Source organism: Gymnoscopelus microlampas, assembly GCF_963454915.1.
Source record: "Gymnoscopelus microlampas genome assembly, chromosome: 6".
NCBI lineage: Eukaryota > Metazoa > Chordata > Actinopteri > Myctophiformes > Myctophidae > Gymnoscopelus > Gymnoscopelus microlampas.
In genome coordinates, this window is record NC_139943.1 from 24,976,456 (window position 1) to 24,995,626 (window position 19,171).

At 41.2% G+C, this 19,171-nt stretch overlaps 2 protein-coding genes across 2 annotated transcripts in view; both read left to right on the forward strand.

The window, feature by feature from the left end:
- Positions 1 to 215: 215 nt before the first annotated feature.
- Positions 216 to 7,129, forward strand: dkk3b (dickkopf WNT signaling pathway inhibitor 3b). The gene is made up of 7 exons (XM_084060005.1): positions 216 to 549; positions 1,261 to 1,374; positions 1,610 to 1,690; positions 4,046 to 4,138; positions 4,326 to 4,470; positions 6,144 to 6,294; positions 6,755 to 7,129. Exons 1-7 carry the CDS (start codon positions 346 to 348, stop codon positions 6,777 to 6,779), a joined length of 813 nt encoding a protein of 270 aa, XP_083916131.1. The 5' UTR covers positions 216 to 345; the 3' UTR covers positions 6,780 to 7,129.
- Positions 7,130 to 9,666: 2,537 nt separating this feature from the next.
- far1 (fatty acyl CoA reductase 1) overlaps positions 9,667 to 19,171 on the forward strand; it is a 31,622-nt gene continuing 22,117 nt past the window's right edge. Inside the window, exons 1-2 of the mRNA XM_084059023.1 lie at positions 9,667 to 9,798; positions 19,009 to 19,133. Of these exons, the coding sequence (XP_083915149.1) occupies positions 19,062 to 19,133 (72 nt within the window). The 5' untranslated portion in view covers positions 9,667 to 9,798; positions 19,009 to 19,061. The remainder of the gene's footprint in view (positions 9,799 to 19,008; positions 19,134 to 19,171) is intronic.

Here is a 19,171-nt window from a genome sequence, read left to right on the forward strand (position 1 = left end):
CTCTCTCTCTCTCTCTCTCTCTCTCTCTCTCTCTCTCTCTCTCTCTATCTCCTCCGCTCCATCTCTGTGTCTGCCTATCTGTCTGCCTGTCTGCCCCCCCCCTCTCTCCCTCTCTCTCTCTCTCTCTCTCTCTCTCTCTCTCTCTCTCTCTCTCTCTCTCTCTCTCTCTCTCTCTCTCTCTGACACACTCCTTCAGACCAGACTTTCCAAATAAAACACATCCTGCCCTGCCTCTGCATGCTCTGCATGCGTCACGTACCTCCATTCACAGTATAGCTGTAGCCTACTTCAGTTTGTCCACTGTGTCTGTCTCCACTCTCCACAACATCTGTACAACAAGGAACAATGTCTGGTCCCTGCACCGCTGCGTGGACGATGCTGTCAGTGGGCTCCTATGTGTCTCTGTGTCTGTTAGTGAACGGTGGTGGCCTGGCGGATTCCCTGGAGGACACGCTGCAACGGGGCACAGTCAGTCTGAATGAGATGTTCCGAGAGGTGGAAATGCTGATGGAAGACACACAGCAGATACTGGAGGAGGCAGTTGACCAGGTTTGCCCCCTTTTAATATATTTTTGATAGGTCATTATTAATGTGTTGTATTCAGGTTGTTGCACAATGGATTCAAGCCGTTAGGAAATATCCGTAAGCCAGAATCAAATCCACGGGGAGTCAGCATCTGTTTTATGGATGAATTGCTTTCTGGCAGTGTTTCTGGGTCGGGACACATTTGTTGGTCGTGGACAGATTTTCATGGGTTATGAGTAATATCCTCCCCCCCTTTTTTTTTTAAACAAATAAAAAATAAATAATCAAAAGAGTAATGGAAAAAAGTGTAATCTAAAATTGTCTGAAATTGCAAGAATTTAAAACAAATTGAAAAAGAACTTCATATTTGAAAAAAAGATAGACACTTTTAAGGAGTAGCCTATTGAAAATAGCAGATCTACAAGCTCACAACTGAGCTTGTAGACAAAAGCGCCCATGAAACTCACAAGTGAGCTTGGAGATGGGCTATTTTCAATAGTTTGGGTCCTGGGGAAACACATTTCTCTTTTGGGTCTCCGGTCTCGAGCTAAAAAGTTTGGGAACCAGTGACTTAAATAGGTAGCTGGTATAGCATACTTTGCCCTTTATGTTGGATATTGAGCCAGGCACATTCTCACAAATTGTTTACTGTTTCAGGTCTATTAAAATGTTCTACAGTCCTAATTGTATGCATGAGATTTATTCTCAATTTCCCAAACAATTTCCGATATCCAGATTGCTGCAGAGAGTGCAAAATCATCATCTCTACATTCACTGGACCTCATTCCTAACTACCACAACCTCAGTGATGGCGACAGAAATGTTCAGCTCCTAGACAGAACTGACAAGGTTGGTATTCACTCAACTGAGACTGAAAATGTATATTAAAACATGTAATACTTTTCCTGTCATCTCTTTAGTATCTTAACATATCTTTTAAAAACTTTCTGTAGACAACTTGACATTGAGTTTACTATTAGTTTCATGGGCGCTTTTGTATTCAGAGCCTGTTTTTCCTTTGTTTTCCTATATTCTTCTGAAGTCAGGCATGTCTCCTGACTCTCCTCCTGTATCTTGCCTCTAGCAAATTGACAACAAAACAGGAGATATTCATCTTTCACATATCCATACGGAGATCAGTGGCCAATGGAATACTGTGGATCATGTAAGTCTTTTTACTTAAAATAATGCATTTCTGAAAGATTTATATTGTTTGATATTCCATGTGATATGTTTATTCTGTTTATGGACCATTGACTGAAGAGATCAAGTGTACTTTACAACGCTGTTAAACCACATCTAACTGCCTCAGTTTCAGACAGACCATATCTTTCTTATCCATGACTCCTTATTGGTAATGACACAATGTTAGGTTCACAAATTAAGCTGAAATTCCTCAGCCTATCATTTATATTTTAATGATGTTTTTCAATTCAATAATTAGCTGACCTATTCTAGGTATTACTACTTCAGCCATATACATTTCACATCGCCGTAACTTCTAAACATATAAACCCCAAGAATTCCTTAGTCTTGCAAGTATAAACAAAAACGATGGAATAATTTCATGAACTATGGTCGTATTGTCTCACCACATTTTATAAAGAATGAGGTCATCCCTAACTAACGTACATAGGCCTACCATATACTTTTCATAGTTTTAGCCAGCAGGAGACCAGAAAGGATTTAGGTCATTATTCCTCCTTACTGCCTGTTTTGCCATCATGCAGTTTATACGGTAATACTTTTTTTGATGTTTTTTTTTTTCTTCTTTCTTTTCCTGGCATCCTTACAGAATGTGGTTACGTTTATAGAGCATGCTGCTGGAAACAAAATGCCAGCGGGCCAAGTAAGCAAGCTGGCAAGCCAGTCAGGGAAAGATCTACTCTGCTGTATACTAAAAAGACTCTGTAAAAGCACAGTCATTTTTTTTTAAAGAAAAGAAAAAAGGATCTCCCACAAACACTTTAGAGAAATTGCACTTCAGTTTGGTTGCTAGGTGATGGAAAAGTTGGAAGATGTTTTTATGAAGAGAAAATGAAAATAAGTGACTACTGGGCTATAGTGTGACTAATAGCAGCTGTAGCCATGTGGGATGTATTAAGAAAATTGCAGACTACCACTGTGGTCCACTGTGTTTAGTCTCTCCAGTATATCTCTGTCTGCCCCAGTGGTCTCTTGTCATCAGATCAATGATTATCACTTGTCACAGTAAAATACTGAAGATACATACACAATATTTAACAACTTATTTCCACTGAGGTATCTACGAAACAAAAGGGAGTTGTCGAGAGTGAATTAGAATGGTACACAGTAAAACACTCAGTGTTAATTTAACTGAGTGTCAAAATGGACCAAAATGGGGTCCATTTTTACATTCAGAGTTAAATGAATACTGAGAATTTAATTGCGAATGGGAGGAGAGTTATACTGAGGACCGATGCCAGACACGCAGTCCAAATCGTGTCTGGACAAGGTTTATCACACTGTAGATGTAGTGTGTGTGTGTGTGTGTGTGTGTGTGTGTGTGTGTGTGTGTGTGTGTGTGTGTGTGTGTGTGTGTGTGTGTGTGTGTGTGTGTGTGTGTGTGTGTGTGTGTGTGTGTGTGTGTAATAATAATAATAAATAATAATAACAATGCATTCCAAATCGTGTCTAGACAACGTTTTTCACACTGTAGACGGGCATGTGTGTACGTGGGTGACTGGGTGTAGTCTGCCTGAGCCTTTTTTGTATTATTTGAAATAGTAGATTGGAAACAAACCCATCTCATAGCATGCTCACATTATGAGGACTGGCTCATTATGAAAGTAAATAGGTGATGCATCCACAAGCTCAGTGACATAAATGGTTAAGAAATGCTGTAGATCTTGGTTCAATGTCTGCATGTTGCTGTACTGTTGGTTGCTATAACTTTGTTGGAGCCCATAAACTTTAAGGTTTAAAGGTTTGCCCTCATGTTGTGAATGTCCTGCAAAATGGAAATTGTTTTTGTGCTTTTGATTTAGTTTTTAACATTGCCAGACAGTCAGCTCTACAGCGCCTGTTGTTTCAGTGACTTGGCTTGATTTCCACACTGACTCCCCTGAGGGAGGACAGAAAGATAAAAAGCTCTGAGTAGTTGGGTTCATTGGCCTCATTTTTGGCCCATGCTGTTTCCTCTGTCTGCAGAAGAAAACTAAGACGGAATCCCAAATATTAAATAAAATGTTCTCCAATGGGTTTCATAGAGAGAGTTAGACTAGACTAGTCCTAAATTAAAAATATTCTCTTTTAAGCTGGAGGAGGTCAGATCAGTTTTGATGTACTGTAGCAGGGCAGGATCTACTCTATTCAGAATTCAGCTAATCTGCTTTTGTAAACAAATATCAGAGCTATTACTTTTGTCAACCATTCTAAGATAACAAATGCTAATTTTATGGGTTTTTTTCAGTAGAGCTTACTTTGAAAAGCCTTTTCTTCTCTAATCTTATTCATTCTATGTTTTTTTTCTTTTAAAACACTACATACCTCACGACAGGAGTGCATGGTTGATGAAGACTGTGGTGATATGAGATACTGCCTGTATGAGATTGAGAGCTCCAAATGTCTTCCCTGCATACCAACGGATATGGTGCGTAAACAATCGTGTGATTTATGAAAGTCAACATGGTAGGCAGTAGAGAGGTAGAGTGTTATATTGCATAAAATCAGTATTAACAAAGTGGGCCATGAAATAGATTTTGTGTCTACAAAGCGCAATTGTGAGTGCATTAGTACAGTGCTTTTGTGTGTTTGTGTGCATGTGTGTCCTCATTCAGCCCTGCACTAAGGATGAAGAGTGCTGCTCAGGTGATATGTGTGTGTGGGGCCAGTGTTCAGTTAATGTCACCAGAGGAACAGAAGGAACTATTTGTACGTTCCAGAGTGACTGCAGTGCTGACCTCTGCTGTGCGTTCCAAAGAGGTGAGTTTGAGTATAGACTAGGATCTCCAAAAATCTTAACCCAAAGGAAAATCGTGTTAATTTATGACATACATATTTTCTAGGGGTATTAAGGGTGCTGAATCCAAATCTGCTGTATGTCCAACTCAGAAATAAGCACTAATGCCTCTAAATGGACAATTCAAAGATGGCGGCCACCACTATGCTGAAATATAGTATGTTGGCTAAACAAGGTAGAAACGTGATAGATTTTTTTTCATACAGTATATGGGGAATCCAATGGCATAGTCTGATTTGAGATCAAATGTGAGGAAACTGCTTCAAACGCTTATATATTGTAGAAATTGTAATGTTACTACCGGGTGTCTATAGGCAGGGATGGTGGACGAGTATGGGCTATGGAGCCACTAAGTTAGGAAGATGGGGGGGTCTGTGTGTGTCCGTCTGTGAGCAGCTAATCTCCGGCACAGTTGGACCGATCAGCACGAAACTGTGCACGCACACTCCTTGGAGGCGAAGTAAAAACCTCTGCCCCAATTTTCTCACATCGGCCTAAAATCGTGAAACACATAATCCAACACAGTACATGTTATTGCTTTGTAAATGTTATATTATTATTGAGTTTTAATGCATTTTAAAGTGTGAATAGGTGAAAATACTAAAATAGGTAACAAAGTTTGAACACCCATGTTGTCTTATTAACTACACAATGATGTTTAGCCAATGCTGACTTCATTATTCCGGTAAATTTGACATGGTCTCTAGAGAAAACGTATCAAAAGAAAGACATTGACCCTGGACCTCGGTCATAGTGTAAGCAGCAGAGTTTCTGAGTTACTGTGCATGTGCTGCCGCAGGCTATGGGATCTGTTGTCACGGTTACAGTCCCTGCAGGCTATAAGATCTGCAGCCGGCCGTTGCACCTACCGTTGAGGCTACAGTCGTGTTATTAGCACAAATAGCTTAGCAGAAACAACGTCATGGACTTCTCATGGTTGTGGTAATGAGCCATTACCATGACTCAACGTCAGGTTGTAAATATCCTCGGAAACCCAGCCTTTTTTTTTGTTTCAAAAGAAAAAAGGTCTGGGCGAACGGTGCAGGAACGATGGTCTTAGGACCTTGTCAACTCCTAACCAACCAGAGTGCAGAGGGGCGTCGCTCTAAATTTCGTGACGTCAGCCTGCTCCGTGCACAGACCGGGGGGGGGGGGGGGGAGGGGAGGCGGGGACATAGATTGGTGAAGCAATAGGAGGCTCCGCGCCTGGGTTTGGATCCGCCCTTCGAGACCACGTTCTCTCAGTCTAGGTTGTAAATGACCAGGTTGTCAGATACAGCATACAGTATAGTTTGTGTGTGTGTGTGTGTGTGTGTGTGTGTGTGTGTGTGTGTGTGTGTGTGTGTGTGTGTGTGTGTGTGTGTGTGTGTGTGTGTGTGTGTGTGTATACATGTATATAAAGTCCTCCAACTAAATAAATAAAACAAGTGATTGGAGCATTAAAAAGAAAATCCCAATAGGGGACATAAATTCAGTTAATGTTCTTAACTAATGAGGAGGAGTTAATAAGGGCCCTCGACACTGCCTCAGATCTGTGATGATGCAGAAGCCAATAGCCTACTGTTTATTCCCTGTCTTTCCCGTTATCTCCCCTCTCCTACCTATATGTCATTTTACTCTCTCTCTGTTTCTGCAGAGCTATTATTTCCAGTGTGTAACCCCCGCCCGGAGCAGGGGGAGTCCTGTGTGAGCCACCCTAACCTGCTGATGGACATGCTGGCCTGGGACCAAGAGGGACCCCGTGACCACTGTCCCTGTGCCCCTGGCCTCCAGTGCAAACCCCATGGGTGAGAACAACAATGGCATCAAGGACATGCTCAGTGGAGTGAACGAATTCTATAGAATATAACTTGTTTTGAGGTGACAGTGGAGTTTAAACCCTATATACTCTGTTTAGAGCCACTGGTATTTCCCACTACACCAAAAATAGCCGATCTACAAGCTCACAATGCATAGCGCTGTGACGCGCTCAGCTGTGAGCTTGTGGCGTTCGTCCCCAGAGTAGGGACGTTACGGTTCATGTTAAACTGATCATTGTTGTATTTTGTGCAGAAAATGTCTGCATAAAATGCAAACAAAATCAAGGTTTGAAACAATAGAGAAGATACACTGACAAATCCTGAGTGTTCATTTAACTCAGAGTGCACACATTTGGTTACATTTGTACGCTCTCAGAATTATTAATGGATAAATGAACATGGGGTTAATATTGTGTTTTCCCCAAAATCTCTTTCTGATTTTTTTTAGACGTGGATCTGTTTGTGGGAAGTAGCTGGCTGAGAAGGTCCCTGGAGATGAATGACTGATCTATCAAAGAGCAAAGCTGGTATTTTAAACTTCGTAACCCTGTCCAGAAGTGATGCTGTAATTGACTTCAGTTATTCAAACAATCAAAGACTGCTCCAATAACTGACAATGCAAGGTGTTGTTTCTGACAGGACTCACTGGTTGCACTACTGCATTATTTGTGCCTTACTAAAACATTTTTAGATAGCACATTTCTATGATGTAACTAAATGGAAATTAAAGACATGTTCTTAGTTGTATTGACTAAGGACCAAGAAGAGTATTGTTGAAAGGTGTGTAATCTTTTAATATGAATAAACTTTGAAACAAATGGAATTGTTTTTATTTATTTTCAATACGGTAAAGGTAGCTTGGAACACTAGATGGCAGCATTGTGATCTTTTTTTTACAGAACAGATGAAATATCACTCCCTGTCCCTGCCCATTCCAAATGCTAACCACCATCACCCTAGATGCTGCATGTTGCATGTTGCATGTGTGTGTGTGTGTGTGTGTGTGTGTGTGTGTGTGTGTGTGTGTGCGTGCGTGCGTGCGTGCCTGCCTGCCTGCCTGCCTGCCTGCCTGCGTGCGTGCGTGCGTGCGTGCGTGACACACACACACACACACACACACACACACACACACACACACACACACACACACACATAAATAACATACATAAATAACATGTAATTAGACAATTTACAAACTATTACAATAATGGATATAGAGTGCATCACTCTTTGTCACATACACGTACACAGACAATAATTGTTAATCAACATCAATATAAAACCATTATCATATGTGGGTGTATAGATATAAACAGTGCATAATTAGACCATGTAAACTAGGACTGCAATAATGGAGGATACAAAGTGCATCACTTTTCTATATTAACATGTTAAGGTGGGATGCAAAACTAACTGATCAAGCTGGTGAGGTAGGCAAGCTACATAACGTGTATGCTGTCCGTGCATCAATTAATTAAAAGTTCCAGAAGGACTACGGAGTGCTGGCTAGTTTCTTATTGTGACGCTACATAGCTAGCTGGAGAGTTGAACTGACAGTCTGGAGATGGTGGCAGAGAGGAGGATGAGGAGAAAGCTTGTGGAGAACCCCTCTCATGCCCTCTGATGAGCTGGTGAGGAGCACATTTAGCCACTGACTCCACCCATGGCACACACCACAAAGTTAAACCCTGAGGAAGACTTCACTGTCGAAACGTTGGTTTAATTTTAGAATAAACATTTTGCAACATGGCTAAGAGCTATGCGGCCTCATCTTTTGTCAATACTGTTACCTGCTGTGGCCAGCACCTAATCAACACAGGTGTGCGCTCCCTCCTTTTTTGCTTTTGTTTGCCTAACACACCACAAAGCAACCTTGCCAGTCCTTTCTGCTAGCAGCCATCAGGCACTGACTGACCAAAGCTTTCTTGACCCAGGACTAACCTGCACTATTGACTGACTATTGGCTACTTGGACTCTTGACAATGAATGCACAGTTTATAACTGTATTGCTCTACTTATATTTACAGTCAATTCCATGCTGTCAATGGGATATACCTACTACAACTGCTAGGATGTAGCCTACATATTGCCGAACACATATGGATAGATAACTGTTGATAGACTGTAGGATACTATATTCATTCATTCATATGATAGGCTGTATGAAAATAAATAAATATAGTAGCCTACACACAGACACATACACACATTATATATACACATTATATAATGGTTACAGAGTGCACACACAGTGATAGGAATTATGAATGCCTCATCAATATAAAGCCAAATGGTGATGCATAAATACTAAATTAGACAGTTTACAAACTATGATTAATCTATCTATAATCTCTCTCTGTGTGTGTGTGTGTGTGTGTGTGTGTGTGTGTGTGTGTGTGTGTGTGTGTGTGTGTGTGTGTGTGTGTGTGTGTGTGTGTGTGTGTCTCTCTCTGTCCCTTTCATCAGGTTTCTGTGCCAGACTCTTATCTTGTTTCATCTGACCCCCCCCCCCCCCCTTTTTTTTCATACCCCTCAACTCATGCCCAGAGCCTTTCCTGTGTTTCAACTTTGCTACAGTATGACACCTGAATTTCCCTCCATGGATCAATAAAGATGAATCTTATCTAACTCTCTCACGCACAGATAAACACACCACCGCTGTAGAGCAAAAAAAACGAATAATCTTGACTCTTGAACATAATTATTTTCTAAAATACTTCAGATAGTGATCAAACACTTCCTTTTCCGTGTAGGGGTTTTTGAGTATAAGCCTAGTCGTAGGACGGTGTCGCGCGTCCAAACACAAGAGATCTACAAGCTCACAACGCGTCCCGTCAGCGCGTTAAACAGCTGTTTGTATATCTGCTGTTTTTGTGCACTCGGCACCGTCGTACGAGGACACAACCCAGACTATCCTCTTCTTGCTGACGTCACGCACTTTTCATTCTGATGGGACCACCCTTCATGTTTCATTCAGCGTTGCCATGTCCGCTTATTATAAGCGACTTTGGGCATGTTTTTCCTGTAAAGTTGCTTGTAAATATTGGTTAGTTGCGGGTTGCGGTTGTTTTGGGCTTGTTTCTAAAGTAAGTGTTGTTGCTTATTTGGGCTTGTTATCAATATGTTGTTTTAAACTAGTGTTTTTCATGTGAAGGACCCCCCCCCCTACAAGATTTGTGTGGATTCGAAAATATTCCACAATAATAATAAAAAAGTGAGCTTGTAGATCGGCTATTTTCAAATAGCCATGGGGTACAGGTTTAAAGTGCTCATTCTTCTGGGTTTGTTTTCATGGACCTGGCTGCTTAATTCTCTCACAAAAGCTGGCAACAGTGGTTTCCTTCCTGTTCTCTGGTCTACTTTCCACTGTGGGCTCCGCGCGCAGCGTCTCTCCTCTCAAACTGTGGCCGTTGGTTGACTCACTCAGACCGGGGAATCACAAGTTAACAGCCGGGGAGGATAAAAAAAACAGCTCTTCGATCGATATTTCAGGTACGTGAGGCCGTCACCCGCGGACACGCGGACGCGTCGTAATCTTGACTTGTTGCGGTATACATGTATATATATATATATATATATTAAATCTGTTTATAATAACGTGATAAAACTGAGGATTATTGGAATGAGATGATTGTGGGAGTAGTAAATGTTTGTTGCGAAAGCCAACGTGCGACAGCATGCCTTTCATTTCCAGTCACGAAAGAGATGCGCAGCGCAGGAGAGATAGCTCTGGTCCATAGCGTTAGAAAGGAGTTCTCCTTAACGCTATGTTACTTTAGAGCCTTTGCCCGCACGCCCTTCGGAACGCAGGCTGCGCAGCCTCTCGTCTCTAGAAAAATTAAAATATATAAAATACACTTTTGCTACTCATCAAAACAAAGACGTTTTTTTTTAGTTGAATGCCTACTTTCCTTAGTGGGAACACTCTGAGCCCCCCACCTCAGGTCTAAAACACACATTTTGTCCAGAAAAGAAAATATTTCACCGGAAGGAAAATTTCTTTTAGCTACTCCACGGCGCCCCCTACAGATCTTGTCAATAGAATAATTCCATTGACCAAATTTGTAGAGGGCGCAGTGGAGTAACTAAAAATGTTTTCCCATCCGGTGGATTATTTTACATTTTGGTCAAAATGTGTGTTTTAGACGTGAGGTGGGGGGCTCCGAGTAATCCCACTAAGGAAAGTAGGCTTTCAACATCTTAAAACGTTATTTTTTTGGTGAGTAGCGAAACCGTATCTTTTACTTTTACTAAAGACGAGAGGCTACGGCCACTGCGCTACCAGGGGCCTGAGGGCAACGGCTCTATAGTAACATAGCGTTAAGGAGAACTCCTTCTAACGCTATGGACCAGAGCTACGCAAGAGAGGAAGAAGAAGGAAGAAGAGGGAGGGGTGGCTGAACCTAAACGCACTGGTCAAACTAACGTTCCATTAACTTATTCTTTTTAATTTGATAAGATCTGTTGTACCTCCTTGAACTGATTTAAACGAGAGGCTTCGGGTCTGGAAGGTTCATGGCCGCCTATTGCTTTCCGAGGAAGCGACTGCAAATTCGGTTCTAATCTATCTACTGCTTGACGGTGTCGCTCAAAACGAATGAGAATTGCTCCTCTGTGCTTCAACCAGTGGTGGAAAAAGTACTCTAATTTTTCACTCAAGTATAAGTATCAATACTGCTATGTAGAAATGCTCTTCTCTTTTACAAGTGAAAGTCCGATATTCAAAATGTACTTGAGTAAAAGTACAAACGTTTTGAAAATATACTCAAAGGACTAAAAGTACTCGGCATGCAAAATGTCCCATTTCACAAGTTTTCAAATCACTAAAATGTTTTTAAAATATTTTGAAAATAGCAGATCTACAAGCTCGTCGTTGTGAGCTTGTAGATGGGCTGAAGTGGTTAATGTATAGTGTGTGATTATAATAATACAAATCTACAAAGTAACTGGTAACTAAAGTTTTCAAATAAATGTTGTAAAAAGTACAATATTTGCCTCTGAGATGAAAATTGGAAATACTCCTGTAAAGTAAAAATACCTCAATATTGTACTTAAGTACAGTACTTGAGTAAATGTACTTAGTTACTTTCCACCACTGGCTTAAACCATACGTAGAATATGATATGATCTGCTTCAGCGCGAGCTGAAAGGCACGGTTTCATGATCACTTGTTTATTATGAAACAATTATGTTATTTCGTAGCCTGTCGAAGTCTGATGGTTGCGCGCCGCCGTGGCTGGTACCGAAAATATCAGATATACAAGCTCACATGTTGCTGACACCTGGGTGGCAACTATAAGTATAAATCAGGCTTGCTTTAGTGAAGCCTAACTTTTCTGTTGAGAGGTATTGATGTGAGTTTATCGTGTGCTCTGCAAACGAACGGTAGTAACGGTAATGATGGCTGTTGTGTTAACGATGCAGAAGCAACAACATCTGTGTGTAATGACTGTCACGGGATCCCCTGCATTCCTACTGGCAGTGAGTGCACAGTGTTGTCCCAGGCTGTACCACCTCCAACTTACTAAGAGCATTGGTTCTCAAAGTGGGGTCCGGAGACCCCCAGGGGTACTTGAGGGAGTTCCAGGGGGTCCCCAGCTAAATGATTTTATGAACCAAATGGACCCTTATGGGTATGTAACTCTGAGAGTGTACAAATGGAACCAACGGGTCCATTTGGTTCCATTTGTACACTCTCAGAGTTAAATTAAAATTGACTTTACGATATGAATTGGGGTCCCGGAGATATAAATGCCATTAAATGGGGGTCCGTAGCCTAATGCATGTCAAACTGGGGGTTCTTTGATATTAAAATGGTAGAGAATCACTGCTAAAGAGCCGTAAAAATCTTCTCTTATAGGGGTCCCTGGCTTATCTTTTTAAATGGGGGTCCGCGGGCTAATAAGTGTCAATTTGGGGGTCCATGGCACGAAATTTTTTGAGAACCACTGACTTAGAGAAGTGAGACAGATGTGCTCCAAGTCAGTGGTTCTCAACCTGTGGGTCGGCCCATATGATTTTGGGAGGGTTCCCAGATGACGGTAATGTGACAATTTAAGGACTTTTAAGACTTTTTAATACCTCCAAAAACAAGTTATACTATACAAATTGGTCAAACATTGACCAGATTGTCAAATAATATAAGAAAGAGGCAATTCTTTTTAGAAAATAGCCGATCTACAAGCTCACAACAACTCAAGGGAGCCGATAACGTGGGTGCCCGGGGGCACAAGCACCCACTATGGGTGAGGAGCACCCACTGGGTGCTGGTCCAAAAAAAAAAAATATTTTTCAAAATCAGATCGCCTGGTTCAGATCGCCACTGAACAACCGAATTAACCGAAATAAAGTTACAAAACCTCCCCAAAAAAGTCAATTATCCGACCAAAACCCGCAAACCAAACCCCGAACGGGGCGCGCGTGCATGTGTGCCTTGTTGGGCACCCGCTAGAGCTTATAAATATCGGCGCCCCTGCAACAACTCGCAATAGATCGTCTATTTTCACAATATTTATCTGTGGAACTAAATTGACTAAAAACTAAATTGAATGCTTCAACTCCTATATTGCAAGTCCTTGTCAGGGTGGGGGGTCCCCAGTTCAAGTCACGGCCTGAAAAGGTTGAGAACCACTGCTCTAAGTAACGTTGCTCCAATGCTTACTGGATGGGGGAGATCATTGTTTGTCTTGTGTTGACAGTTCGAGGCTTTTGAGATTGAAAAACATGTCCTGGCTTCTCCTAATCTCTCAAAACAGATGGGTTCCCAGATTGTTCTCCTCCAAATAGGGGGCATTGAATGTTGGTGGTGCAGGGTTTGAGCAAATAAAGCATAGAGTCCTATTGATTTGTGAAAAAGTCTTATTGCATTTTTAAATGTTATGCTTTGAAAATTTGAAGGTCTGATTGGCAACAAATTTGACATTTAAAAAATAAATATGAAACCAAGCCTTTGTGACAGTCGAGTGACAAAACCTATTCCTCCTGCAACTGAGAAGCTTCCATTCATATGCCAATTGGTTAATAATACAACCTAGTGGCAGTGCAACTTTTCATCCTTGTCAAGCCATGTCAATGATATTGCCTTCAGTCCACACCAACGCAACTCCTTGCAACAAAACCGTTGTAAGGCCAGTCCACACCAGTGCAACTCCTTGCAACTGCCATTTGGGATAATGGTTGCAAGGAGTTGCATGTTGCAAGGAGTTGCGTCGCGAATCATTGGTGTGGAGTGGACTGGCCCTAGGCAACAACATATATAATGAACATACGTCTAATACTGTACTCTACATGCAGTAGTTTATGCCATTGCCTCAAATTGTTGCCTGTGCATCACGGCGTTGTCGGGGCAAAGCCAACAGGTGTTTAAATTGGTATACAAAAGTCCCAGATACAGAATGATCTGTTGTGTTTAAAGAATTAAACCTGAATAGTGAATAGGCCTATGTCTAAACAGAATTAGGAGAATAAGAACCTACACATTAGGAGTTTTAGAAATCATTGAAGTATCAATGCAGTCGGTTTGCCAGTATTCAAGTGTTTGATCTTGATCAGCATTGTTCCTCTGAGGGTATTTATGCCAGATCTCAAAAGGTCTCTCATCCATTAGAAACAAACCTTTTTACGGACAGCAGGAGTCCAAGTGCCATTTCCATTGATTTTAATGTGTGTGTGGTGCAGACTGCGGTTAACCTCCATTTGTTACCATGCATATATGAGAAAGGATTTTCACCCTTGGCTGTGGATCAGCTTTCAGGAACAGCTCAGATGAATGGTAGCATGCCAGCCTGGTACTCACTTCAGTGAATAAACTGCACTTATCAGAAAACGTCTTGGTTTGATAAAAGTTTGTAGTCTTCCAGACAGTATATCAACTAGTGTTGCCGAATAATAACTAGTGTTGAAGAAAATATTGCTTTTACCTGTTTCACTCTGTCCCACTTATATATTACACTTAAACATAAATAAACTGCCCTAGTTCAGAAAATCACAAATGGTACGTGTGAAGGATGGCAAAAGCTCCAGAAATTATTTTTAGAATTCACTCAAGTCTTGAATGAGATGCCTGCAAAGTGCAGACAGGCGCATCATCCTTTTCAGAGCTATGTATATAGGTAGGTATCACTGGAACCTGCAATGCCACAATAGTTTGTAATGGCTCCAAGATGGTAATACCCAGGCAATGAAGTGCAGTAACAGTAATAGTATATAAACATGTTTTTCAGACATGATTTTTTAGGCCTATGCTCAGGTCACCGTTCTGTTTCTCTATGGACTATGTGAAACACAGCAATGTTGTTTCTTTTGACATTTTGTGATTAAAATGTCCTATAGGCTTAGCAGATGAGATTGAGTTTTGTTGCTAAGAGTTGCATGTTGAGCAGTTTGAGTAATTGGCATACATATTTGGAAATGGCTATAATGTTTCTTCTAGTTAACTTAGAATGATGCTAGAGTTTAAGTCTATGTTTTTTTCCCAGTTTTTTTTGTTTGTTGTCAAAACCAGGAAATGTCTGTTTTAACTTCTTGTCAATTTAGAAAAGTGAACTTAGAGTCAAAGTCTCTGTTTTGATATCCAGAAATGTCAAAATCTAAAATCACCTGCTACTGTAAATTTGACACCCTCACAATGCTCCACGAATACCCATGATGAATACCAGAGTGAAAATCATGGAGGAGTTCCAGAGGGCAGGCACTGGTCCCTTGAAAAAGAATCGGCAAATCCTGTACAATATCATGACAGGTGGTCCAGTCAGACCCAGTCTATCCTAAGTCTACCCTTGCTGGGGCACCCAGCCTCTCCTAATTGCTGACACTGATGTATTTGTCCTGTTACTGTACTGGGGGGTTTGTCTGATGTTCGGTCAGTAGTGCAGATGGAGAAGTGGGATGGCACATCATTCTGGACATGTAGTAAATGCCACCATCAGGGCATTGGGTGACAAATGTCAGGGAGGTTTTCCTGGGGATGTGACGCTGTCTCCTTCTCCTACCCCTGTGTAAAGGGCAAGGCATCTGCACCGAAAGTACCATGCCAGGTGCCATTACAGTGCTCGGGGGTACAGTACCTGATGCCACTCACTGTGACCTAAAAGATGGCAGGAAGACCCCTTCCAACTGATATAAACATGGTATTGCACATACTGCTTGTTCACCTTTGGTTCATTTTGTGGAAGGCTGCGGATCAGAGGGTGCCACCTCCACAGGCCAGATACAACATCACTACATTCAGGTGGGAACTTGCTAAAGGAGGGCCTGTCATGCCCGCTGGTTCCGCCCAGGCAGCGGCGCCAGTTAATTAGCTTGACGTCACCAGCTGCAGCACATTGAAGGCCTGCAGCCAAATAACTGCAGCTGCCATGCTGCCAGTCTCAGTTGCACTGGCTATTGCAAGTGTGAAGGAGGTGAGATACGCTGCTGCAACGCACTCACAATACATGAAGATGAAGGCAAAGATGAGGAGGCTGAAGGGAATGAGGAAACGGATGATGAAAATGGTGAAGGCCTCTGAGTGTGAGCTTGTGGTAGTGGTTCTAGGTTACCTTAAAGTGAACTTGTTGTCGTTTATTGTATTCAGTGATTTATTGGCTAAATATCCAAATTATGTAAATGGTTATAATTATGTTACAATCTAGCTTTCATAGTTTGTTTTTCTTTGGCCAATGTTTAACTATTTTTGAAGATTCACATAGTTTGACAATGGGGCTATCTTATTATGTAGTACTTTAATGTGCACTGGGAAATCTGGCAAATGTATATTCTTTATTTTACCTGATAATGAGATATTGAGTAAATAAAAACATCTACTGATGCACAAACTTGGACACATCATCAGTGTTGTTTCCTGGAGTCACTGGGTGTTTCGGGTCTTGCAACAGACACCCTCCTCCAGACGACCCGACCGAGGCTGATCAGACCCCGGCCTGTGTCCAAGTGGCATGCTACAGCCCCCACTGTCTCTTGAGGCGAGAAAGAGACAGTGCTAATTAGAGGGTTAGGGTTTAGGGTGGCAGGTGAGATGTTAACAGCAAGTGTTGGCGACAGGAGGCTCTAGGCACTGTGGGTTGACTCCGGGCCTGGCTCCTGGCTTGATAATATACTACATGTGCAAGTTACCCAACACGCAACTCTTAGCACCCAAGTTGAATTTCATCCCCATGGCCTATAGATGACATTTCAATCATAAAGGTTAATAAGAAACCCCATTACTTAATCAAAGCAATTTCCAGCAGACTTAACAAAGCAATCCCTTAATCTGCAGAATTAAGGGGCGAGTGTCTAGTTGTTCATGGTTGCCTGCAGCGCACTTAAAAATGTGTGTGTGTTTATGTATTCGTTTTAGGCCATCTATCTACTTTTTTTCTGTAGTCCAGTCCTCAGTTAGTAGTATACTGGGCAAGATTAATATATCAAAATATGTATGCAATATATTTATAGTATAATATCCTAAATTGAATTTTCATTTTTGGTGATTCAACTGTGCTGTCCATCGTTTTGGTGACAACCCAGGTGATTTCCTTGACTTTGTCTTTTTTTTGTATGCTGTTCTCAAGCCAGTGTGCAGCTTGTTTGTGTAGTCAGTCACACAGCCATTATGACAGGTTTACAGCTGGACTTGGCATACTGGGTTATGCAGCAAATGGTGCATCTGTAGCATTGGCCAGAGACTGAGCTGCCCCGGTCCACAGGGGCCCATAATTGCAGCTACATTAACATGAGACATTGTGTCACTGATGTCTTTTGGAGACTCGGGAGAAGTAGATGAGCATCATTGAAATGTGTACTGTATACTACAGTAGTTGAGAGTAATGCAGGGTGATATAACTTAAAAGTGATATCTCTATGTTTATGGACCAGATTTATGATATGCGTCTATGTTGTCACTTTTTTACTATCAAATTGATATTGTTGTTGTTATCGTCAGTATTATGATGATGATCTGTTGGAGAATTCAATAGACCTAAATTGCCCAGCCCTAATTTAAGGAGAAGGAACATTTTTTTTCTTCTAATCAGTACGAACTCAAAACTCCACATTATCCAAACTCAATTCACTTTGGCCTAAGTGTACTGGGGGGGGGGGGGCACTTTGTGTGTTCTGAATAGATTGGATAGATACTAGTATTTGAACTTGGAAGTTGAACAGCAAGTTTAGTGTGACGTGCAGTCATGCACTGCTGGTCTGCTTGCATGAAAAGCTGAATAACTGGTTTAACTGAAACACCTGAGCACTGGCAGACAGGATTACCAAATCCCAGGGGACGCCCCTGACTTGAGGTTGAGATCAACATACTGTAATTACAGTATGATCCTATCTGATTGTTGGGGCTTTCAACTCTGCAGCGTAGGCCTAGTTCTTAGTTTTTTTTGTTTCTTGGTTTTAAAATGATACTCTTGTTTTGCTGCACCAGTAGGATCGTCAAACAAAAGTTGCATGGATTAACGTTCTGATTTCAGTCATGGAACAATATTACTAAAACATCATCATTTCTATAATTGTTTAAATTGTTTGGCCATACACATTTCCTTTAGTCTTGAGATTTGATTTTGCTTTAATCCATGAAATTGTCATTTTCAGTGTGAATGATCAATATGGTCTAGCTTGAGTTTCTGGATCTTCAGTCGGGGCTGTTGTTGGTGGGGTGATGATTTATAAATAGTCTCTCTAGAAGGTTTATTGTTGTAAATTACAGTATGATTATTTTTATTGATTGCAGGAGAACACGGGGCATTTTGGATTGTGTGATTGCGAGCATTCATTCTAGCCTGAACGCGGCAGCAGTTCTCCATCAATGCAGTTTAACCTCCAAAACCTCCCAGGCAGTCAGGAATGAGACAGATCAGTGCATTCACTAGCCTACAACATAATAGTGCAGAAGTAATCCTGTTTCCTATCTTTAACGGTTCTAACCATGATTACAGAAGTTAGGTATGCATATTTTGCATCTGTGCTCTGCTATATGAAAAACATTCAGATAGCAGGTGTCAGTTATGGAAATGTCCTGGCCTAAATGTTGGAGCTCCTTGACTATTAGGCCAAGACTATAGGACAACAGTACAGTAGGTACCGGACACCTGCGTAATAGGGTCCCTTACTACCAAATTGTTTTATTCATCAGTCATAAGAGTAGGAGAGAGACATTTATTTCAGTGGTAGATTGTACCAGTTATCTGATATGTGTGCTGCTATCAGCTTAAGTGGCTGTAACTCAAACACCTTTAGCCAGCTACTAGATAAGAATTTTAGCCAACACCTAAAAGATAAGACTGCATTCAGACAGGTATATTTAGAGTATTTCTAAATATACCTGTATTCCTGACAGTGTAGTTGTCCAGTCATGTTGTCATTAAAATGTGTCTTTATATTTATATACACGCAATATTAATAATAATATCATCTCAAGTACCCAAAGACGCTTAAATTATTCCAATATTCAGTCTTAAATTTGAAACAAATGTATTAGCCCTACCAAACCTCTGATTCAAATCAGGTGTAATTGTTGAAATGCACTTCCAATGTTATAGTCTGCATAAGGCTTACTTCAATGTCAACTGTAATCTTGACTTCATTAACGCAAAAATGTCCTCTTCATTGCGCTTGATTTCACTTAATTATTAAAAATGCTAAAGTGTTCCTTGTTACAAGCTTCAGCTTGATGATTCTCTAGCATTTTAAGTCCTCACTCTTGTCTGTCTTTCTCTGCAGGTGGTGTGGTGTTGAAGAGGGATTTAGTCCATTAGGTTAGGACTGTCGTCACCATGGTGAACATCCCAGAATACTATGCGGGAAAGGCTGTGCTGATCACAGGGGCAACAGGCTTTATGGGCAAGGTACTGTACAGTAGGGCAAACAGTCAACAGTAGTACAT

Bases quoted from the DNA above. Each gene is read 5' to 3' on its own strand.
- dkk3b (XM_084060005.1), top strand. From the start codon at position 346: ATGTCTGGTCCCTGCACCGCTGCGTGGACGATGCTGTCAGTGGGCTCC. The intron at 1,375-1,609 runs GTTGGTATTCAC...TCTTGCCTCTAG, and splicing joins TCCTAGACAGAACTGACAAG to CAAATTGACAACAAAACAGG. The intron at 1,691-4,045 runs GTAAGTCTTTTT...ACCTCACGACAG, and splicing joins AATGGAATACTGTGGATCAT to GAGTGCATGGTTGATGAAGA.